The sequence below is a fragment of the Amphibalanus amphitrite genome, unplaced genomic scaffold, assembly GCF_019059575.1.
Source record: "Amphibalanus amphitrite isolate SeventyFive unplaced genomic scaffold, NRLGWU_Aamphi_draft 000967F_arrow, whole genome shotgun sequence".
Lineage (NCBI taxonomy): Eukaryota > Metazoa > Arthropoda > Thecostraca > Balanomorpha > Balanidae > Amphibalanus > Amphibalanus amphitrite.
Window position 1 is genome coordinate 125,996 of NW_024882461.1, and position 24,099 is coordinate 150,094.

General features: G+C 47.2%; 3 protein-coding genes across 14 annotated transcripts in view; 1 reads left to right on the plus strand and 2 right to left on the minus strand.

The window, feature by feature from the left end:
- Window positions 1–7,948: 7,948 nt before the first annotated feature.
- Window positions 7,949–9,756, minus strand: LOC122368677 (zinc finger protein 467-like). Its single transcript, XM_043342850.1, has 2 exons — window positions 8,667–9,756; window positions 7,949–8,405 (listed from the first exon to the last, which is right to left on the minus strand). The coding sequence occupies exons 1-2, from the start codon at window positions 9,250–9,252 to the stop codon at window positions 8,134–8,136; spliced, it is 858 nt and encodes a 285-aa protein (XP_043198785.1). The 5' UTR covers window positions 9,253–9,756; the 3' UTR covers window positions 7,949–8,133.
- A 3,943-nt stretch (window positions 9,757–13,699) lies between these two features.
- Window positions 13,700–24,099, minus strand: part of LOC122368679 (transcription initiation factor IIA subunit 2-like) — a 67,392-nt gene continuing 56,992 nt past the window's right edge. Inside the window, exons 1-6 of one of the 12 annotated variants that reach the window (XM_043342871.1) lie at window positions 17,966–18,033; window positions 17,606–17,767; window positions 16,906–16,982; window positions 16,583–16,687; window positions 15,711–15,840; window positions 13,700–14,579 (exon numbers count right to left, since the gene is read on the minus strand). In XM_043342871.1, the coding sequence (XP_043198806.1) occupies window positions 14,569–14,579; window positions 15,711–15,840; window positions 16,583–16,687; window positions 16,906–16,977 (318 nt within the window). In that variant the 5' untranslated portion in view covers window positions 16,978–16,982; window positions 17,606–17,767; window positions 17,966–18,033 and the 3' untranslated portion in view covers window positions 13,700–14,568. Of the gene's footprint in view, window positions 14,580–15,710; window positions 15,841–16,582; window positions 16,688–16,905; window positions 16,983–17,496; window positions 17,768–17,963; window positions 18,034–18,211; window positions 18,219–24,099 lie in introns of those variants that run through there. The other 11 variants (XM_043342870.1, XM_043342864.1, XM_043342863.1 and 8 more) reach the window with 11 other exon arrangements.
- Window positions 20,036–24,099, plus strand: part of LOC122368678 (glycerol-3-phosphate acyltransferase 1, mitochondrial-like) — a 92,709-nt gene continuing 88,645 nt past the window's right edge. Inside the window, exon 1 of the mRNA XM_043342858.1 lies at window positions 20,036–20,113. The gene's annotated coding sequence lies outside the window, so the exon portion shown is untranslated. The remainder of the gene's footprint in view (window positions 20,114–24,099) is intronic.

Here is a 24,099-nt window from a genome sequence, read left to right on the forward strand (position 1 = left end):
GCCCCCCGGATAGGCCCCCGGGGCAACGCTCCTCCCTCCATGGCGGAGGCACTCCAAACGAGCCGACAGAAAACGGCACTTTTGATGGAGCGAAGCTAATCCATTTGGACAACAATGACTACGCAAAATTTTGAGAATGTCTGCTTGGGAAGGAATTGATAACGGCGATGAATCATCCAATAATGAATGAATGTGGTTGTGAACACAAACGAAACGTTTTCAAATGTAGTTCCAAGGAATTAAAACTTCAGTTGACTCATTTTTCGGGTATCCGAAGGTTGGGACTTTTCAATAGAGATAATCACTATTCTTTAGAATTGTGATTTTCTATTGTAAATCCCATATACAGAAGCGAAAATCTGATTTGAAGTGAAGCTTTCAAGAATTCATTAGGTATACGAATGATTCTTTAGAATCGTAACAGTCCTATTTTATCTGAGGAAAGCGAATCCGTCTAGTAGGGTAAAAGAGACAACGAATATAAACAAATTGTTTGTTGCAGAAAGGATAGTTTCCTCCAACAGCTTTTCAATAAAAACCCACAGTAGACTTTGTTTCGATATTTGTCCAAATGCGTCGAGTGATATGATTTTTTTTTTTTTTTTGTGCGGACCGAGGGGCCGTATTCAGGTCTTCTTCTTCTTATTGGGTGTGGGGTAATTTGAACATGTGAGGCAATTTGAACATAGTATGAATAACACAAAATTACGGGAAAACTATAAGTGACATGACAATAAGACAAATGAGGGAAATTATCGTAGCTCAAAGGACTATCATATGAATGGGATTTTAGGTTTCACGGATATGAGGTGTTGACGCACATTGTAAAAAATCAATTTCGCAAGTAAAAACGCCCAATAACACGTCATTGCAACTTCATTGCACTGCAAAGTCTTACATTGCTAGCGCCTAAATACGCAACGGCTTTTGTTGTACAATGAGCTAAAAAGTGCGTCCAATCCAGGAAATTTGCTTTTGAAACCTACTTTTAAATATGGCAAAATAACTTTTAGCGTGGGGTAATTTGAACATAGTGTGAGAATTTCAATGAAGACAGGGATAACTCCGAAAGAACAACGCTCCTAGTTTCTGTTTTTGCCAGTATCTTCGACCCAAAGTAGAAGCAGATGTGGTACCAGTTTTTTCAATATGTCTAATATCCGTTCGATGTCCGGCACTTTCGCTGATTTTCCGTCCAAAAATGTTCAAGTCAGCTATTTGTCCAAAGATGCCTGAAAAGTATGCAGTATTCAACACTTAAAACTGCCACCTAAATTGGTCATAATGTAATTTTATCAGCCGAAAAGTGTTCATAATATTAAGAGCTTAACGAAGCTGTCCATTCGCCAATCAATGCTATGCACGATTACTTTGTAAAAATGATATAGCGTAGCAGGCCATCGTCCAATGTTGTCCACTCTGCTACCTTTGTCTAACCAATTCCGAATTGGACATTGGGCAAAATCCGAACTCTGAATGTCCAGGTTCCGATTGACCACTAAAACAGATGTAGTAAGGTTGGGAGAGTCTTTATCGAATCGAACGTAAATGATAGACGTTTTGTAAATTGAAGAGAGGCGACTTCTGTCAGCTAACCGGTGTGCAGCGTGCAGACTGCAGATATCGATCCTCTTCAACTTTTACTTTTGTTGTTGTGTTGATTTTTCAAATGAAGGTAGGTATGTTTAGAATTGTTCTGCCACAGATAACAGTAGTACCTACTGTGGTTATCTGTGGTTCTGCCTATTTGTTTATGGATCAAACAACATAGGTGCTGGCGAGATTATCGTTTTTGTGTGTAAGGCAGCACGTAAAGGCAGTATGTTCAAAATACCCCACGGTGGGGCAGTTAGAACACACCGTGACCTGGTGGAGAAGTGAGGCCATGCTATTCAAGGTATGCTCGGCTCGCCCAAAAATAAGGCTTGCATGGTGAAAGCAAGTGACATTTGCCCTACTGAAACAGTTTTTTTTTTTCATCCAGGGTTGAGCTGGAATATGGTACGACAAAGAAGACGTAAAATATGTTCAAATTACCCCACCCTACCCTATGCAATTCTGACCAAGAAGTGACTTTGTGCGGCTTTGTGCGCACGTTAAACTTTGGACTCTAAATTCTGCCATAGAATCGGAATTGCGCGATCGGAGGGTAGAGGGCAGGGTCATCGCAACAAGCTTCGCTTAGCGGTGGCTCTGTCCTTGTGAATCCTTCCCATCAAAAAGTTCGGACTAAATTTATATAAAAAAAACTTTTTTGGTACCACATTTAGATACGTTGTGAGCCACAAAGTAAGACATGCGATGAATGGCTCGTTTTTTATTTTAATCAAAAGCCCTCGGGAAATATTTGAGCACATTTAGATACGTTGTGAGCCACAAAGTAAGACATGCGATGAATGGCTCGTTTTTTATTTTAATCAAAAGCCCTCGGGAAATATTTGAGCGACGAACATTTCCAGGATGAATCAAATGCATAGCTTCAAGTTTAGATACCGGTGCGGCTTTGAATTTTATTACAGCTTACATTTGCACATCAATTCGATAGCATTAGCTATGGCTTATCACAGTTTAGGCAGAAAATCGCATTATATCGAGTCCCCCTCCTTTGCTGCACCCCAGCTCTTCAATAACCGTCGCCACCACATCATGGCCCGCTCCCCTCGTTCCGGTGCCTCCTCTCTCGCCCCTGTGCCCTCTGCCTGCCCCCTGCCGGCCCCTCGGGCCCTCGCACTCCCCTCACCGCTCGAGGGGCACGCACAGCACCCATGGTCGGCCGCCGGCGTCACTGAAAGAGCCGCCGACGCCGCCGTCGCCGTCATTTGTAAACGGATCCACTTCCACATGACTTCCGAGCGCGAATACGGCGCAGAGAGCAGCCGAGCCTCTCCTGTTACGGAGATGATTAATTCGGCCGGCGGCCGCCATTGTGGTGCGCCGGGGGGGCAGCCGCGGCGCCCACGGCGCGCCCTTTGTGGTGTGACCGCGCGGCCGGCGGCGCGCGAGCAGCCGCGGCGAATCGGCGCCGGGCCGCTTCTGGATGCCGCTCAATGCCGATGATCGTTATAAGCTGATCACGCAGTTTTGACGAGCTAGAGCACGCTGATCTGATAAAGCAGAGCACTGCACGGATTAGTGCACAATGGCCGATCACACATTCCCCGGTCCGCCTCCCGCTTACCGCCTTTTAGGACGGGCGGTGGTCCATCACCTGGAGTCGGTGAGAGCAAGGACCGAAAGACATCTTATGTGACATTCGGATTTCAGACCCAGAGGCGGCGCTCTTTTTTGACGAATTTAGGTAGTAGGTGTACGAAAAAGTACGATATACCTTTCATAAAATGGAATAGCTCAAAAAGCAAAATAGGAAAAATCAATTCAAAAAGCAAAATCAATAAAATCGGAACAGCTCAAAAACAAGCCATCATGTCTGCAGTCACCAAATAACGTACGGATCAGGCTGAACGGTACCTACATTTGATGTAGGGCAGACCGGGGCAAATCGGCCACCCGGGGCAAAGTGGCCACCCCGTATTTTAGCCATTCACAACTGTGTCAACTCCAGTTATTGGTTGCCAATTATAGTTAGTTTTCTTCGTGGTTGTTCGAATGAGCCACACCTGGGCCTTCTGGGCCTTCTGGCCCGTCGCAATTGTTCTGTGAAAGACGTTAAATTATTTCTTTCCAGGTGTCTTACTAGGTATTTTTACGATTTTTAAATGTTATTTTATTCCAAAGACCACAACCGTTTGGGATTTTGTTTAAGCGTTCTTGTTCATGCATTGTGTGGTTCAGGTTATCGTACATGACTTCAACTAATGTTTAATTATTTTTGCCCACTACTACCTAGCTGATTTTTTTTCTCTCGGACGGTATGCGCGGGGCAAAGTGGACGGGGCAGAGTGGCCAGCCCCCAATAGCCCATAAGTTGTTTCCTTAATGATAGCTAAATGTATCGTCATGCCTTTATTTCGGCCACTTTTTGGTTATAAATGACTTACCAAAAAATGCAATGCACTGTTTTTCCATGAATCCTTGCATTGTTAAGCCACAGATAGGAAAATGACAAAATAAACAATAAACATCTATTATCTTTTAGACCTTATTACCATTAACAAAATGAAAAGTCGTGCATGAGGCAACTAGGTATCCTGTTTCTCATATCGGGACAAAAAAAAATCGCAGGTGTTCACTTTGCCCCGGGGGTTTGGAGCAAAGTGGCCAACATGCATAGACGTAAAGTTTTGCTAATATTTCCTATATGTGAACTCCTTAGTCCTTTAGAAATGAAACGAAGTTGAAATGAAAGGCAATTTAATAGGGATCATGTTGACATAAGAAGAATCATTGCAAGTTTGAAAATGAAGCGTTGGCATAGAAACAAACATTATAGAGTGGCCGCTTTGTCCCAGTCTCCCCTACCGATTTCCAAATGGAGGAAAGTGCCGCTGGAAGTGCCGCCGTTACAGTGAGAAATAGCCTGCAAATGATTCCGGTACAACACACCCACGCATATGTAGCCGGTCCCGTAGCTCAGTTGGTAGAGCGTTGGACTCCGCGTGGTGAGAGCACGCGTTCCCGGTTATAACAGTCCGGGTTCGAAGCGCGACTGGCGCTCGACATTTATGGGCCTCCTGACAGGTATGGTTGCGGTTGATGGCAGGCCGTAGCCAGGCGAAGTCAGTGAGGGGACCGGCCGTGCGCGGCTATGTGCGCACGTTAAACTTTGGACTCTAAATTCTGCCATAGAACTGAAATTGCGCGACCGGAGGGTAGGGCAGGGTCAACAAGCTTCGCTTAGCGGTGGCTCTGTCCTTGTGAATCCTTCCTATCAAAAGGTTCGGACGTTCGGACTAAATTTATTTTTTTAAAAAAGTAGGGGAAGCGGGGGGAACACCGCCACTGTGGGAAACACCGCCACCCCATCTGGCGGCGAAAGTATGAATTGGAAAGTGTAAAAATCCGTTATTTCCTATTAACCGAACGAAGGTAAGCGTCTTCTGATTTGTGTTCCGATGTTTCAGTGTAATGGAAGCTCAATGTGGGCATTTAAAGAAAAATGCACATTCTCTTATAAAAATTCGATGAGTTGGGAGCACTTTTGAATGTCTTTAAGTAGAGACTCATTTTGATTTACTTGATTACATCGAAAAAATGACTGATCGGCTTTGTCCAGGAAGATAGATTTGCTTGAACCTTCTAGTACATTCTTGCCGCTGGCGATTTTTGCTTGTGATCACTTATTGGGGAACACCGCCACCCCGTGGCGGTGTTCCCCCAATTGAGGTTGCGGTGTTTTCTGTTCGTAGCGTGATAAGTAATTAAACTCCAAAGACACACGTTTATTTATGTTCGTAGATGTTCCTAATTCGGGAATAAGCAGCTTATTTGATTTTTTACTTTATATTTTTCATGGATCCCGACCAAGCACTGCTAGCTGTATAAAACTGGCAAACAGCTGGTGAACCTATACCTATTTAGGTGTCCATCACCGATTGTTTACGAAAATCGCCACTTACCGACAGGAAACTCATCGCACGCGATCTCTGAGCAATGAAAAGCTTTCATAGGGATGGGTTGGGTTAACATCAGCACCGGTGGCGGGGTTACCCACACAATTTGAAGGCGGCAAATATGCAAGGTATTTTTAAAAGTCGTGATGCATAAAAACGCTTTAGCAGCATGCAAAATAAGTACCTAAAACACGTGAGAAAATGTTGAAATATTGTAACCAAGACAAAAACTACCAAGAGACTTCACACAGATTCTCTCATTTTGGCGAAATGCTTAAGGGGGCGGTGTTACCCCCACTTCCCCTAGTTGCGGCCCACCTCAACACCAGTTTCAATACTACCTCAATCAATAGAAACAACACCAACAACCAACGCGCTTTCAAGTTTCAACGTCTGCACAAGTGTATGGAAATACAGGCTGAGTGACAATACGTATGTAACACTTACTGTCAACTCCTAAACGTACCTACCTATGTGTTGAAATTTAACCCGCGCACCGACGGGGGTCTGCGCCAACTTCGCACCGACGGGGGGGGGGGCGGATGACCGCCCCCCCTGAGATCTCGAGAACGAAGCAAGATAGCGACAAGCGGTAAACGGCATCGGATACGCACGGTCAAGATCTACAATTTTTACTAAGGTCATTTTCAGGTCAGGTCAAAGATGACGTCACAGGGGTCGAAAAAGTCAAAATGGCGGCGCTAGATATGGAGGGAGTTTTTCTCGAATAACTTTCGAATTAGTCAAGATAGGAACAAACTAAGGGCAGCATCGTGATCCTCTCGTCAATCCGCATCGAATGATATATATGTTGACCTCGAAAGGTCAAGGTCAAAGGTTGACCTCAGGTCACGTGACCTCGAGGTCATTATGTATATCATTCGTTGCGTCTTGACGAGCTGAACACAATGAGACCATCCGCGCGGCTGTATCTTGTTCCTGTACGGAGTTATTGGCCAAAAACCTTTGGTGACCTTTGATGACGTCACATGACCTCACAGCTGCCCAACAGCAAAACAGACATCAAGGTAGTGAAGGTTGATCGTATATGAAGTCATGTATAGTACATGGGGCCATTCCGACCCGTTTTAGTGGTAAAAATAGGGAGTTGATTTTTCCCCCATTGACTTATAATGGGGAGGTCGCGAAATTGACCTGACCTTAGGTCACCGATATCAAAATTCCGAGATATACAAATTGTAGCTACTAATGACCTAATTCTAGCCTGCGACTTTCAAATGCCTCCGACATCTACTGTAGCTCTGGCACGGTGACAAAGTTGCAAAAAAGTGACTTGAGGTTGGGTCATTCAAAGTGACCTGGTGACCTGACCTTAAAAGGTAAGAGGTTCAAACTTGCACACCATGTGTAAAATTGATGAGGGAATAGTCGTACCAAATTTCGCGGCGCGTAGCGCCGCGTTTTCCCGCTATTCGCGAAAAACCTCAGGGGGGCGGATATCCGCCCCCCCCGTCGGTGCGCGGGTTAAGCCCTTACATCTGGAATATCATCATAAAAAGCATCATGTTATAATGACGCTTGAAATCATAATGCTTGTCATATCGATCAAAACAAGTCACTTACCTACACAAACCATTTCCAATAGCCAAATGAGAAAAATGTTAGGAAAACTTGCGTCCTTGCTTCTTTTGAGCAGCGTCTTAGGTCTAAGCATGGGTCTCCGCAGGACGTCTTACAGCCTACAGGGCATACCATATGGGAACATGTAACATAATGGATCGCATAGGAAAATCCAAATAGGCGGCAGAGTTTTGATTACAACGTTTTACTTCTGTGGCCTACCTACGCATTACAGCAATAAAAAGTCAGCCCTGCTGAGACTTTTTGCAATCTCTATCCTGTATCGCATTCGCGACCGCTGGCCATTGCGGCATACAAAATGTATATGCTACAAATAATATAGAGACAGTAATTAAGTGTCGAGGAAAAGGTCAACTTCTTTTATTTATCTAATTATATTATACATGTTCCCCGCTGGAGCACTTAATAATATTACCAATATAGAGAAAGGTTTGCCTCACTGTAGAATTCATAAACGCTCAAATGATAACAAGCTGAAATGCTGCTAATGTAGCCTACTGCACAAAAATGTCCAGATGGTGAAAATGTTGACGAAAGCTCGTAGACGTAGACTCCGATATAGACTCCAGCATAGCTTGTAAACTCCAACGTTATCTTACATGATCAATATTACGCTTTACGTTGGTTTTATCCAGGCGGGGAAAGTTGCAAGATTTCCAAATAGACTGCTCTTCAGTCTACAGTCGACTGATCTTCGGTCACAACTGCTCTTCAGTCTACATATTATAAATCGTATCAGAAAGAGTCCCGGGAACTCAGAGTTGGAACCAGAACGGCGCGCCAAGACCCCAGTTCCGAAGCTGTTTTCACGTTTACACTGCATAATAAAATCCGGATAGACAAAGATGAGCAGTTTATTAAAACCATCGATACAAAAACAGGTTCATACATACAATGCAAAATATCACAGGTATCATTTGAGTTACTCGGTTCATCAATAACGGCACATCTTAAAAGCACTCTCCATTTCAACACTCCAGACAAGCGTGGAACAGTCTCTCCAACATCAGCTTGAACATCCTCAGAACACCGGCGCTCCGAACACGCTGCCGTGCAGGTAGCTGCTGAGTTCCAGCGGGGAGAGGCCCAGCAGCGCGGCCGGCAGTCCGGTGGCGTACAGGGGCGCCGCGTGGGTCCGCTGGTGTTTGTTGAGGTGGTCCTTGCGGCCGAACCGTTTGCCGCAGAGCTCACAGCCGAACGGTCGGTCGCCCGTGTGGATGCGCGTGTGTCGGGTAAGCTCCTCATTCCGCGTGAACCGCTTGTGGCACGTCTCGCACTCAAACGGCCGCTCGCCTGAGGGGAAAAGAAACGAGAAAACATTAGTTTTGCCGGACATTTTGATCAATTTCTTATGATGTTAGTACGTAAGCAACGTAATGAAGGAATAATTCTTACTCAATTTTAGCATTAAAAGGCATCATAGCGCTGTAAACGCCATGTCCTCCATCCAACAATTTAATGTTAAAAGGCATCAAAGCGCTGTGAATGATTATGTCCTCTCTCCAACAAAACAAACCCTCGTTATTCAGCGCTCCACTCCGTCCCGACTCTCACCTGTGTGCTTCCTGTAGTGTCCAGCCAGCTGGCCCCGGTTGGAGAACATCATCGGACACTTGGGACAGCCAAACTTCTTCAGACGTCGTCTGGTGGCGTCGGCTCGTCGGCGCTCCTCCTCAGCTAGAGCAGCGGCCGACCACGGGTCACAGCCAGCAGACAGTGCCGACGGCCACAGAAGAGGCGGCAGCTCGACTCCAGCCGACCCACCGCACAGCCGCCAATCGATCAGGCTGTGAGGGCTGACCGGTAGACCGACGGGGCTGGCAGGTAGACTGACAGGACTGGCGGGTAGACCGACAGGGCTGCTGGAAGTGCTGGCAGACAGGTTGACAGGGCTGCTACGAGAACTGGCAGACCGAGCTGTGAGACTGTCAAGAGCGCTGACAGGCTGGCTGGCAGGACTGGCGGGCAGACTCACGGGGCTGGCAGGTAGCCCGATGGACGCAGGGCTGGCCGGTGCACTCCTGGGACTGGCTGGTGAACTCTCCGAGTTAGGAGTGTCGGGCGCCGCGGGCCGCGGACTCCTCACTCCTGTCAGACTCGTGTGGCCGTCCCAGGGACGGAACAGCGGGCTCGGGCTCATATTGGCGACGATGGCGACTGTAGTCCGACTCCTTCGACTGTCTCGACTCCTCTGACGGCAGCTGGGTCGCCCAGGAGAGGACGGTGGAGAAGCGACACCGCCGCGGGGCCAGGCCAGTCGCCGCGCCGTCTCCTCACGCACCAATGAGCGCAGGGGAGCGAGGGGAGAGCGACCAACCGCTGCCCGGCAGCGCCCCCACCGAACGGAAGGACCGCCCACTCACATACTGAGCGATGGGGACCGGACCGCGGGCCGTCGGTCTCGATATGGCTCGAGCGCTCTAGCCAAATGAAGACTGACTCGCAAAGCAAACTCTGGAAGTTATTCCATTGAGATAATTTTGCTCGTAACGGGGCCAAAATATATCACTATGGTTGTTATAGAAAAGTGCTCCTTATTGCCATGGATGACAAAAAAAAAAAAAAACGAAACAAAAGTACCTACAATGCGTCCCAATAAGAAGTTGACTCAGCTAAACGTCAATTTCTTCTGTGCTGTTCATCTGACATATTCGCATCACACATCAGTCGATTCCTTGTGGCATGGCCAAGCTAATAATACCGAACAATATAAAGCTCCCATCTGCAGTCGACTCTTCTCAGAAGAGGTGCCCGACATAAGCGTCCGTGAGCGACCTATATACTATATAGGTGCGCGGCATAAATGCACGGTATCATTGTGCTTTGTCATTATTTGGGAATTCTGTTTAAATTCAGCTGTGAACTCGCGTTTTTTATTCGGCAGGTCTTCCCGAGTCCATTGGCGGCTTTCCCAGCTCGCTAGCTCAATTTGATCGTGAGTTATTAACGAAAATCTCTTGGGATCCTATTTGACATCATCATATGACCCTAGTAATGTCATAAATGACGTCACACAAGGTCACCAATGCAAAAGTGAAGCATCGGACCTTGCAAGGATTGCATGAAATCACGATTCCGTGTGCTTGAACTATTTTGAGATCATTCCCGGCACAAATAGCAGTTTTCATTTTTCCCCATCGACTTATAATGAAAAGGTCACGTGACTAACCTGACCATGTCACGTGACCTTTAGGAAAATTCATAGATATACAAGTTGTGAGACCTCTGGAGGATACAAGGTCCTGTAAGTTTCATCTCCCTGCAAAAGCTGCTCTGGCACTGAGGGTATTGCGAAGTTGCGACATCTGAGGGCCGTGCAGAGGTTTACTTATGGCGTCATATGTCACTACTCACTGTCCTGATCTATGACTGACCTGTGACCCATGGGTCACTAGCCCTATATGGCCTATAGGTCACTGACCTATGACGTCATAAGTTAACCTCTGCATGGCCTTCAGATGTCGCAACTTCACATCGACCTCAGTGCCAAAGGAACTTTCACAGGGGATGAGACTTACAGGACGTAGTAGCCTCTATAGGTCTCAGAACGTGTATATTTCGGATTTTTCTAAAGGTCACATGAGGCCAGGTCGGTCGCGTGACTTCACTATTATAAGTCACAAAAAGTATACTATTCGAAGCGCTTGAGCGAGTCGAACACGACGATGCCAAAATCGCGGCTCTGCGTCAGTTTTTTTTTTGCGAAGCTATTTATTAACCCGCGCATGACTGGGGGGGGGGGGGGGGCTCTACAGAGCCCCCTCCCGTTTTTCAGCAATATTTTATAAACCGTTTGACGGATCAACACGAAACTTGCGGTACCCTCAGAGGCATCAATTTGACACCTTGTGTTAAAATTTCAACTTTCTAGCTACTATAGTTTGGCCGGAAATGACGTCAGAGTGACGTCATGTCGACCGATTTTCATGCAAAATACTGAATTACGGCAAACGCTCTCAAGAGCTCAGTTTTAAAGCTAGATCCATTTTCTTTGCATGAGTGGACTACAAATACAGGTAGCTATCAAACTGCTATCTCGAATTTTCAAAATTTTGAAAATTTTGAAAAATATGTATTTACAATTACAAAAAATATATTTTTTGATTTTTTCAAAAAGTTTTTGACTTTTCGCAAAAACCGCAATAGCTGTGATAGAACACACACTGATGAACTACCTTTGCAAGTTTTAGCCCAATATCTTCAAAAATAGCCAAGTTATTCGCATTATTGTCACAATTTTACAATTTTATGTTTTTTTTTTTCAAATCCATTTTTCAGTACGTTTTTGACGTCGTACAGCAACATAAATGGCACTATCGTGTTCCTGAGCTCAAACTGCATCTGATAGGCACCTTTTTTGTTGAAAAATTTCATTTTAAAAATTTGACCTTTTCTGACCTGAAAGTGACCTGACCTCCGGTAAATTCAGCTGACAATGACCTCAAATGACACAGACGACACTATTTTCGAAATCTACGAGTAAAATGGACCATAAAACATGCGTCACGTGACCGATACATGATGTACAATTTTCGTGACCTAGGATGACCTGGCCTTGACCTTAAAAATTCGAAGTTAAAGTTCGGTACCCTCAGGGTATCTAAGGCATCTGTCAAGGAGTGCTCAGTGCGTAAACCAAAAATGAGCCTGATCGGACCGGCGCACAATGGGACCGGAGCGAAAATTAGCGCGACATCGGTACTTTTTCGTATTTCGTGCCCGCTTTTCACATGAAAAGGATGGTAGAATCATAAAAATGGTAATCGGTGTACTTTCTAAGCAATTTCTGATTAATTTAATTAATTAATCATTAATTAATTCATTAATTAATTGATTAATTAATCGGTTGACCTGCCCTGACCCCGACTCCGCTCGGTCACGTGATAAGACGGCAGCACCTGTCAGGCCAGGTCATGACGGCACCGGAAATTCCGATAAGCAAATAATGTAGCCACCAAAACCGTGAAGATGGGAATCTGATGGCCTACATGACTATATAACAAATTTATTACGGGTCAGAAAAGTGTATCAGAAACTCCGATAGAAGGTATGGATAGGTCCGGACAAAACTTGAATATAGTTGGCACTTGGCAACCTTGTTCGGTTCCTGAGGTTCTGTTACTCGCGGCTCCCGGCCGCGGCGACCTGGAGTAAAAAATGCCCCTCATTTTCGCTGCTGCAGGCTGACGCAGCTAAATTATACATTTTCTGAAGAGCAATTGATTGGTAAACACCATATTGATAAAAGAACAGCGGGACCTAGCGGGACTTTTTATATCGGCATTCCAGAATATCTATAACAGTAAAATTAACTCACAATTTTTAAAGCACCAAAAAAACTTAACATTTGAAGCGTATTTATATATTCCGCTATGAGTTTTTTTCTTCCATCGTGTAGCCCATGGTCTAAACTATCAGGTTAGACGTCGAAAATATTGATAAAGCCGTCTAATAGATATATTTTTTACCTACATTAGCTGCTATTTTTCTCCGTACGAAAACGGGTCTACGATGCTTGGCACAAAACTTTGTGTTTGGGCTGATGTGGCGCGGACGCTGTACACTATGGACGAAAAATATTTGCAGATTCGTGGTCCATGGACATTTCTGAACTACGTGATACAGTTTAACTCAATTTGGGAAAGGTCGCCAAATCCACCAATGTCGCGCTAATTCCGGCCGCGGTCCTATCGTGCGGCGGTCCGGCGGTCAGAGCCTAAATTGTGAACTAGCAAAAATGTCGATAATTTTTACTTTGACCTGACCTGTGACGTCATCGGTGACCTCGAGGTCAATGAAAATAGATTTCGCTCGACAGTTTTTCCAGGGCTATCAGACGCCGTTTGAATTTTCACGATCGGCCCAGTAGTTTCGGAGATAGGAGGGGAGGGGGGGGGCTCTGGAGAGCCCCCCTCGTCACTCGCGTTATGGAAAATACCCCAGTCATGCGCGGGTTAAAAACCGAACTCGTGCCTTGCGCCATTTGACCTGACCTCAGAGGTCACCGGTTGACCTGAGACCTTAAATCGGAAGCCAGTCGCTGCGTCTCGTAACGGCGCAAGCCACGCTCGTTTTTTTCCGCGAGGCTCTAGCTTCATCAGGGGCAAAACGGCTATGGGGGTCGTCCCCTTTGACCGGCGAGTATGAAAACCAAAAGGTTTGGCGATAATAACGTCACCTGCCCTGGGCTCTGGAACAGTACGGTTACAGACAGTGAGCGACCCTGGCCGACTGCCGTAGGGCTGTGGTAGGCTGAGCGACGAGCGTCATGGCAGTGAGCCATTGGGGCAAATGAGAGCTGACTCATCTGATCTGTCATGCCACCAGCACAGCACCTCAGATCCAGTACAAGTACTGAAAGTCTCTCGACTGGATGCGGAATCGCGTAACACTCCCTTGTTCCCTTCAGTTCACCAATGGATGGAGACTGCTCGTGAAGCTATTATTGAGCACATGACCGACCGTTGTTCGCTATATCAACTAATTTTAGTGTAAAGATCGTTAAATACATAACAATAAGCGTCAACAGGCGTGCACCATGGCGAATATCGATACCGCTATTCGTTCCAAAAGCAAAAACATCACGATTTAGTTAAGACAAAGTATATATTGTGTGCTTAACATGTTCACACCCATCAACATGTTACAAGGAAAAGGCGTTCTACAACGGACCACTGAGAGCAACATTAAAACTAAGTTTTCTGAGATGCCACACCACCAGATCGAGGAAAGGCCAAGGGAAGAACGGGAATGCCCGGCGGCTAGTCAGCTACCATCACGCTCCAAACCCAGGGAACAACACCGTGCTGTTTCGGAGGCGGTGTACGGGCGGGCACGGCCCGCACACCACTTGCAAGCTCAGGGCTACAGGGTGCATAGACAAGCACAACCATCCCTCTCGTGCTGCCACGGAACGCCGAACAACACATACGAACAGCCACTGAATGGACCTAAACACTTGCACACGCTGGATTACTTTAACAACATCCGCATCAAAACACACTCACACGTCGTTTGGAAAGGGTGGTGTACTTCGCGATCCCTTCAACCAGCTCGGGAATCCTCACCAGCACGCACTCACAGTACACCTCACGTGTCCTTCCTCTCAGAGACAACCCTAAACCATTCACCACCGACGGCTCAGTTTTCCGTCTGGCACTGACGTGGCCAACAGTTCTGTCGCCAACGCTCGAAGGCCGCCGATGCTGCACCGGCGCGGTTCGGTCAGTCACCCAGTTCAGTTCTGACCGCACATGACGTCTCCTCCACGCCAGTGTGTCTTCGTCAGCGACCAAGATCTGGCCGCAATCCTCCTCTGTTGACCATTCCCAGGCGGCCGGGACCGGCAGTTGTAGTTGCCGACGGCGCCGGCAGGTGGCAGGCTAGCCGATCGCGGTCGGCCGTCAGTGGTTGGTGGCTGCGGCGGCTGTGAACGGCATGGAGGCACCCGTCGGGCCTACACCTGGGCTGGATCGGGGAGAGAAAAAGACAGAGTGTGTGTATAGTGCAGCCAACCACCAGACAGCAGCATGCCACCATAGACCGGCAGGCGGTCAGTCCCAGCACCGATCATGCACGGCCATACAGTGCGAGCGCACTTATGAATCATAGGACTACCTACATTGCATCATAACCAGATGACTAGACTTGGATATGATGAATGACCAATTGCGTTAACCACTCATATGTAATTTAGACAATCTGATATATAGACCTTTATATAACTGGACGGGCAAGAACATCTGGTAACGAAACGACCATAACGGCACAACGACAGTAAAGTTAACGTTCATAACTCGAGAGCAACCAAGACATCTTTGAGACTCATTCGTCTACGTTTCATCTCAGTTACATTAGATTCATTGTAAATGAAGGGGATAATTAGCCGAGCCGATGTGTTGTGATAGGAGTGCACCTGTACATACGTGACGCGTGAGGGGTGCTCGTCGCGGTATTTCAGGAAAGGCCGGGCCGAAGCTTCATGCCCATAATGCCTCGCATATGAATGTCGCGGACAGTTTTTAGTACAAGCGGGAGATGATTATTCTGCACCGTCAGAATTAACAAGCCAAGCTATGCAAACGAGTCCCATGCATTCTCTACAGCTCCAGGCATATGTTCGGTTATCAGATTTGAATTTCTACGCCAGCATCACCAATTATTGTAGGGAACACTTCGGCTTGTAACTCTCACGAAACACGAACGAGTGCCGAGCAGCATATACATACGCATTACATTTTACAAAATGCAATGATTAATTGACGTTAGTAAAAAGGCATGCAGTGAAATAAAACATGATGCAATACTGGGAAATAGAATACCTACCCAGAATGAAAAGCAGTGAAAGGGGAATATACAAAATGGCAAACACATAATAGAAAAAACAAAGCATAATTGCATAATCCACTATTGACAACCCATTTACTTGTAACCAAAAACATGATCAATTCCAACATATTTGACATATACAAGAGGCTATCACTTGGGGTAAGTGTTAACACCGAGACAATCACTATAAAAATAATCAAAACTTCAAAAACAGGTTATGAAAATAGGGTGGGCCACTACCTAACATGTCGGTGGTTTCACAATGCTTACCTCGGCCATCCATGGCCACAATTTTCATACGGTCAGCTTTGGCGACATCTTGCACTTCTTTGAACTCCACGCCCGTCAGCAAAAGAGTCCAAACGTTGTCACAGAAACGGTATGTGTTCAGCTTGCCCGCCTGATAAAATAATAAAAGGAAGTATCAAGTGTCTTTTGTCACAATAGCTGTCAGTTTACTCAGTTGGCCTTGTTTCAATTTCCCATTTGGTATTAATCGATACTTTTGTTAGCTTCCACCCAACCAGCATCATTTGTGAAACATTGCGATGGGCTTTCTTTTATCGAAAAAAAAAAACTACGGGTAAATGTCAACAGTCTCTCCCCTCCCCCCCCATAGTTGCCTATGTTCTCTTATGACTGGGAGCCTCCTCCCGAACCGTGATATGTGAGTCCTCATACGCAATAGTTGGGATGTATACAAGATGTCACACGAAAGTTATGTAGAAAATAGTTTCTAGCATGGCTGCGGAGTCGGAGTCGGTCGGAGTCGATAGTTCTGACCAGAGTCGGAGACGGAATCGGTTTTGGAAACCGGAGACGGAGTCGGAGTCGGAGTCACCGAAAATTTGAATCCGCAGCCCAGCCCTGCCAGGTGTGCGGAGTAGGAGTCGGAGTTGGAGTCGGTCGGAGTCGACAGTTCTGTCCGGAGTCGGAGTTGGTTTTTGAAAGCCAGAATCGGAGTCGGAGTAGGAGTCACCGGGAATCCATCAGCTCCGCAGCACTGGTTTCTAGTAAGAGACTTATCAACCAGAGACAGGAAAGGCTCTTGCACGACTTGCAATAGAAGGTCTGGGCGGTCTGGGCTATCTGTAAGAATCTTGATGTGGGCAAAATAGTGCATGCGTGGTGAACAAACTTACCTTGAAGGAGAGTCGAGATTTGACCCGATTTGCCAGCGCGGCACTGATGGCCTTGTCAAACTGCAGTAGGACCTTCATCGCCAGCGCCGGCGGAAGCTGGTCGTACTGAAGACACAGGACACTTGTCAATAAAAAAAAAAAAAACAACTAGCTTGTCACCGGCGGATTCCTACAGTTCTCCTGCAATTTGTTCATTCTGATTAAACACGTAGTTAAAAAAAAAAGAGGCAACTAACATCAAGACTCAAATATTTCGAACAAGTTAAAACACAGCTGTCCTCCAGTAGCCACACCTCTAATGCTGTTAGCCACAGATGTCATACCTGCATAAGCTCATCGAGACTCTCCTGAAGACAGTGCCCAATCGTAGTGTTCCTGTACAGCTGGTGGGCCATTGTTGCTGGAAAGTGGATACATGGTAAAACTTTGACCATTGGGCTTCATGAAACCTACAGCGATAGTTTCACGATTTGAGATACCTATTTGAAGCATGAGCTAATGGCACTGGCTCCTTGGTCTGCACGTATTGCACTACGATGTAATACACCAGTTATGCTGGCTTATATTATTTTTAACATCAGCAGCTATTCTTTTATGCTGCTGTCGTGGTTCATCATTCAGTGGTGCCTTTAGGCCAGATTGGAAAAATATATGTTACTGTTGACATGTCCGTCATTCAGCACAATGGGCGTTTGCGCCGAAATTGCAAAGCAGCGTCCGACGTGATTCAGCAAAGCTTGAAATTTGCACCAAATTTCTGCGCATTATTGCCCCCAAAGCATCAAGCATAATGCACATATTTTCCCAGTCTGGCCTTCAGGCAAAAATGACCACAAGCACAGCCAGCAATTTATCAGCTGGTAAAACAGGCCTCAGCGCGGTTAACTATTTTTCATCTATAAAAAATATGGTACTCCAGGTATTGTAATTGTATGGAGGCACAATCACCATTCTCTGATAAGTCGCGCGCCAGCATGTTTCCATCCCACTATATATTGATATTGCACACGATAACTTGCTAACCTCATAATTTGTCAGCTCACCAATAAAATATCACTTTTACTTCACAGACTGGGTGGAAAGAACAAAATGCTTTGAAAAGTAAAGGCCTGGGTCATACAGGCCACCCGTCCCGGTTCAAAGGCCTGGCTACGCTATGCGTTTTCTGCGTGAGTTTTTGCAGGTCTGCGTGTTTTGCGTAATATAGTTCTAGAAAAAAAACGATATTACATTTTTGTGATTTTCTTTACGTTAAATTTAGGTAATATAAGTCATATTAACTTTTTATATCGCTAATGTTAAAGTTTTATTATTTATAACTTTCTAGAACAATATTATGCAAAAAACCCGAAAACGCCAACCTGAACCCACAAAAACACACACAGAAAACTCATAGTGTAGCCAGGCCTTAAAAACACGTGTTTTATCAATTATCACTTCATGATTGGTCTTAACCATCGTAGATAAAATCTAAGAGCAAAATAAGTCATTAAAGGAAATAGTTCACTTTCACGAAATTATTTTTTTTTGCAACGATTTATGATTTTTTATGTTCAAAATAATCAGCAAAGAAAATAAAACCTTTTTATAACAAAAGATTTTTTTTCTATATTTTGATATAGGAAGAACTTTTCAGTTTCTGTAAGGCACACGCGATCCAGTATGAAAAAGAGCATGGGTCCCGAAAATTCTTCAGAAACAGAGAAATTATCGCAGCCACCGGCATTTGGGCGATCTGCTCGATCTGATAATGTTCCCCTGAATGTCCTAATTGATCAGTACGAGAATTTCTCTAGAGTTCTCGTAGATAATCTCTCTAGTTTCTGAAGAATTTTCGGGACCCATGCTCTTTTCATACTGGATGGAAATATATGCAAGGCACACATCCTCAACGCAAGACACCTTTTTCGGGACGAGAAATAGAATATCTTTGCCTAGGGTGATCGTTGGGCTGTAAAAGCTCCTGATTTATGCTCGTCTCAGCCTAAGCTACGGAACTGCTATTCCAGTTCAAAACCCATGTTAAAAAGTGAACTATTTCAAGCCATTTCGGTTTGAGTTCCATCAAGTATTAACATGAACAAGAACTTGAGTCTTGAGCGCTATCTTTATGTATTTTATGTACAAGAAGGGGAACCGCCAGAGACCAGAGAGCTACCGGCCAGTCAGTCTCACCTCGGTCCCATCGAAAGTTATGGAATCCATCATTCGCGACCGCCTCCTTCAGCACTTTTCTGATGCAGGGCTCCTCCACAAGGCACAACATGGGTTTCTCCCGAAGAGATCCTGCTCGACCCAGCTGCTTGAGGTGATGGAGGACTGGAGCGCTGCTGTGGAGGCCGGGGAACCGATCGATGTCGCATACCTGGACTTCTCCAAGGCCTTTGATTCTGTCCCGCACCAACGTCTCATCACGAAGCTACATGGCTATGGCATCAGGGGAAAACTGCTAGTTTGGATCGCCGCCTTCCTGCTCGATCGCCGACAGAGGGTGGTCGTCGGAGGTGCGAAGTCCGACTGGACTCCGGTGACCAGCGGAATCCCCCAGGGATCTGTGCTCGGGCCGATCTTGTTTAATATATTTGTGAATGACATGCCTGGTCAGGTCTCCGGCTGCATCAAGCTCTTCGCCGACGATACCAAATTGTACCGCCACGTGACTGGAAACTCCGCCGAGTTCCAAGCCGACATCGACGCCCTCGTCCGCTGGTCGAGCAAGTGGCTGCTGCCCTTCAATGCTTCAAAATGCAAAGTGATGCACATTGGCAGACTCAACCCTGGGAGAACCTACCGCCTGAACGACTCTGCCATCGAGGGAGTTACGGAGGATAAGGACCTGGGCATCATCATCGACGAAGACCTGAAGTTTCACCAGCAAACAGCGGCTGCCATCGCGAAAGCCTCCCAGATGCTGGCTGTCGTGAAGCGCTCCTTCGCTACCATCAATGAGGTCACTCTCCCTCTGCTCTACAAATCCATGGTCCGACCTTTTCTGGAGTATGGGAACCTGATCTGGGGACCCTTTGGCAGAGTTGACCAGGCAAAACTGGAGCGGGTGCAGCGCAGGGCAACCCGGATGGTTCTGAGCATCCGGCATCTCCCGTACCCGGACCGACTACGTCATCTTCGCCTCCCCTCGCTGTACTACCGACGACGCAGAGGCGATATGATCACCGTCTTTCAGCTGCTGCACGGCGAGATGGCAGTGGAACCCGAACGGTTCCTGCACAAGAGCACCTCCAACCAAACAAGAGGCCACCAGTGGAAACTGCTCAAGCCCAGAGCGAACACCCTGACACGAAGAAACGCCCTCAGCACAAGAGTCGTCAACGACTGGAACGCCCTGCCGTCCACAGTAGTGTCTGCCACATCGGTTGCTCAGTTCAAGGCACGACTGGACCGACACTGGGCGAACAAGATGTACGACATCCCGAATCCCTACCATTAAGAGCCTCGCCTTTACCTGTCACACACGCTCGATGGGAGCGGGACCTCCAGGCCTAGTGGCCTTATTACCCGATAACCGATAAGGTAAGGTATAAGGTAAGGTATTATATGGGTATTAGTATATATTAGGTCCGAGTGGACAATTGTGACGCTGTTGGTAGGTTTGTAGGTTGTAGGTTGTAGGGGCATTGGTAGAGCAGACGTCACACGAAGGGTTGCCACTCAAGTCACCGCTGAAAAGTCTCTAGAAGGTCTCTAGGGCTAGTGATTTTAACCTCGCAGCACGCAGGGGCGGCTTCAGGTACGAAATCTAGGGGAGCACAGCCGGTCGGAAAATGCCACGGAGGGTGCAGCCACAGGTGCAGCTACAACAGCTCACTGACTCACTGCAAATGCGAAGGTCACGGGTTCGAATCCCACCATGGCGCTGACTTAGTGGCCGACTTTATCGTACTTTTTCGAGTTTTAGGGGTCGAGTTCAGCAGCATGAATGGTGCTACAGCCCACTGACTCATTGCAAATGCAAAGGTCAGCGGTTCGAATCCCACCATGGCGTTGGCTCAGTGATCGACTTTATCGTACTTTTTCCGAGTTTTAGGGGTGGAGTTCAGCGGCATGAATGGTGTTACAGCCCACTGACTCACTTCAAATGCAAAGGTCAGCGGTTCGAATCCCACCATGGCGTTGGCTCAGTGATCGACTTTATCGTACTTTTTCCGAGTTTTAGGGGTCGAGTTCAGCAGCATGAATGGTGCTACAGCCCACTGACTCATTGCAAATGCAAAGGTCAGCGGTTCGAATCCCACCATGGCGTTGGCTCAGTGATCGACTTTATCGTACTTTTTCCGAGTTTTAGGGGTCGAGTTCAGCAGCATGAATGGTGCTACAGCCCACTGACTCATTGCAAATACGAAGGTCACGGGATCGAATCCCACCATGGCGTTGACTTAGTGGCCGACTTTATCGTACTTTTTCGAGTTTTAGGGGGTCGAGTTCAGCGGCATGAATGGTGTTACAGCCCACTGACTCACTTCAAATGCAAAGGTCAGCGGTTCGAATCCCACCATGGCGTTGGCTCAGTGATCGACTTTATCGTACTTTTTCCGAGTTTTAGGGGTCGAGTTCAGCAGCATGAATGGTGCTACAGCCCACTGACTCATTGCAAATACGAAGGTCACGGGATCGAATCCCACCATGGCGTTGACTTAGTGGCCGACTTTATCGTACTTTTTCGAGTTTTAGGGGGTCGAGTTCAGCGGCATGAATGGTGTTACAGCCCACTGACTCACTTCAAATGCGAAGGTCACGGGATCGAATCCCACCATGGCGTTGACTTAGTGGCCGACTTTATCGTACTTTTTCGAGTTTTAGGGGGTCGAGTTCAGCGGCATGAATGGTGTTACAGCCCACTGACTCACTTCAAATGCAAAGGTCAGCGGTTCGAATCCCACCATGGCGTTGGCTCAGTGATCGACTTTATCGTACTTTTTCCGAGTTTTAGGGGTCGAGTTCAGCAGCATGAATGGTGCTACAGCCCACTGACTCATTGCAAATGCGAAGGTCACGGGATCGAATCCCACCATGGCGTTGACTTAGTGGCCGACATTATCGTACTTTTTCGAGTTTTAGGGGTCGAGATAAGCATTATGAATGGAGCTACAGCGCAATGACTCACTTCAAATCCAAAGGGGACGGGTTCGAATCACGCCATGGTGTTGACTTAGAGGCCGACTTTATAGTACTTTTTCGAGTTTTAAGGGGTCGAGATAAGCAGTATGAATGGTGCTACAGCCCACTGACTCGCTTCAAGCCCTTCCAGGCGCCATTGTGAGGGCCCTCAGAAACACTGGTGTGGGCCGTGGGGGCATAACAAACAAGTGTGGGGCCCTTACAGCTGATCCTCATAAGCCTTCAAGGGCCCTCAGAGGCCGGCGAGGTCCTTCAGAACCTGGGGTGGGGCCCTTCTGGAGATAAGTGTGGCTACATAAGAGCCCATGACGTGTTCTCAAAAGCCCCGTGGTGTCCTTTCACTCCTTTCCAGTTGAAGCGTGGCCAGCGCGGACCCTCTGATGTCAATTGGCACCGTAGGGCCCCTCGGGCCCAAGGGGACCCTAAACCATATAACGGACGCGTGCCCCTCGCCTCCTAGCTATGCCATTAAATCCAAGTGATCAGGGGCCCTTTAGGTAATCAGGGGCCTCTCAAGTGATTGCAGGGGCTTTTCAATTGATCAGGGGCCCACCAGGTTACCGTGACCAGGGGACTCTCTGATAATCAGGGGCCGTTTATACCAGGGGCTCCTCGGTCAACTAAGGACCTTCATGTGACTGCAGAGGCCCTTCAGATAACCAGGTACTCCCCGGATAAACATGGGCCCCTCAGGTGACCAGGGCTTCTTCAGATGACTGGCCAGGGGCCATCCAGGGGATCAGGGGCCCCTTGGGTATCTAGGGGCCCCTCAGATAACTACGGGTCCCTTAGGTAACCAGAGACCCCTCGGGTAACCAGGGGCCCCTGAGCTAACCAGGGGCCCTCGTAACCAGGGGTCCTTTACCAGGAGTCCTTCAGATAACCAGGTGTCCCTCAGGTAACCAGGAGCTCAACGATCTCGGCCCAATCGACCTGATCGGAGCGCGCAATATGGAGTCACCTAAGTGTTCGCGGTGCCTCGCCGCCGTCGCCGTTAACCCGCGTGTAAATCACAGGCGATAAGCGAGATCGACGATTCAACGGAGCAATTAGTGAGAATGAGAAGCGGTGGGGGAACAACATCGAACGAGAATCACAAAAATCACGAGAACAACATCAACAGCAAGAATGGAAAAGCAATCATTAGCACGTACAATCAATGGCGCGGCGGAGAGAAAATGGCGAAGAAGCACGTAGGAGAGAATGAAGTTTCTGGCACTAGGCCAGGCCGGGGGTTAAAGTTGGTAGAAAAGTTGCGCGTCATTGAGGAATGCGAAGAGTTTTTCGAGGAGAAGTGGATGGTCGTCTCCCAGGAGAGTGGGGAGATCCAGGTTGAGGCCATGTGAAGTAATGTATTGAGTTATGTGTCGCCGGTGATGGTGGAGGTGTGGGCAGTGTAGTAGTATGTGTTGTATGGTGTAACAAGTGTGTGGGGTGCAGTGTGGGCATGTTGGTGGGGGGTGCTCGGAGAATTAGAAACCGGTGTGTAGGGGAAGCGGGGGGAGCACCGCCACCTTAAGCATTTCTGCTCACCGAGCTGATATGCGTAGTAAAAACGAAGCTCTTTTGCATTCATGTGAAGTTAGGGATGTTTTCCTACATGTTGGCAAAGTTTCCAGCGCTCCATTATAAAATTAGGCTACTTCACAGACGTCGAAAACAAGTCCTGCATTTTTCGTCCTCCAAAAATGTGCGGGTAGCACCGCCACCGATGGTGGTGTTATCCACATATCGGCCTTACGGTGACAGCCGCCCTTGGTAGCGTTACTGCTGTCTTAAATAGTAACTCATACTCATATAAGACACACAAGAGTTGGTTGTTAGTTTGCCACAGATCAGACTGTTTGGTGCGGACAATATGCATACAAGGCCTGGCCCCGAATTCAGCCCAGATTCGGGACACCTCCGATCAAGCTGAAACGCGCACACAATGTAGGCCATGACATGCCCAATCCACATTCCGAGTCATTCGGCGGCACTCCTAGCCGTTTGACCTACAGAGGTCAGCAAAGGTCACGTGGCCCAAATTTGCACAGCAGATTATGGCCCACCCAGTAGAGCTAGAGCGCTAAAAATGGCCCCAATCGACTCGCCAGCATCTAATCTTACTTTCCCAACACTCATTTGACCTGTCAAGGTCATGCGATGACCTAAGGTCATTTGTGGGCTATGTCGAAAATACACTTGCACAGCAGTTTTCGAGTAGAGGAATTGACCGAATTCCAAATCAAAGCACAGCATCGGGTAGCCCATAAGCCGTAGTAACTTTCCTTCAAAACCGCTTCTCGATATGTGACCCCGTTTGACCTCGGCAGGTCAAAATGTACAAATAAACGACACTCCATACGTCGCAGCCCGGATTCAGCCCAGATTCGGGACAT

Excerpts from the sequence above, each read along its gene's own strand:
- LOC122368677 (XM_043342850.1), bottom strand. The coding sequence starts at position 9,252 with ATGAGCCCGAGCCCGCTGTTCCGTCCCTGGGACGGCCACACGAGTCTG. Across the intron at positions 8,406-8,666 it reads ACACTACAGGAAGCACACAG|GCGAGCGGCCGTTTGAGTGC; the intron begins GTGAGAGTCGGG and ends TTTTCCCCTCAG.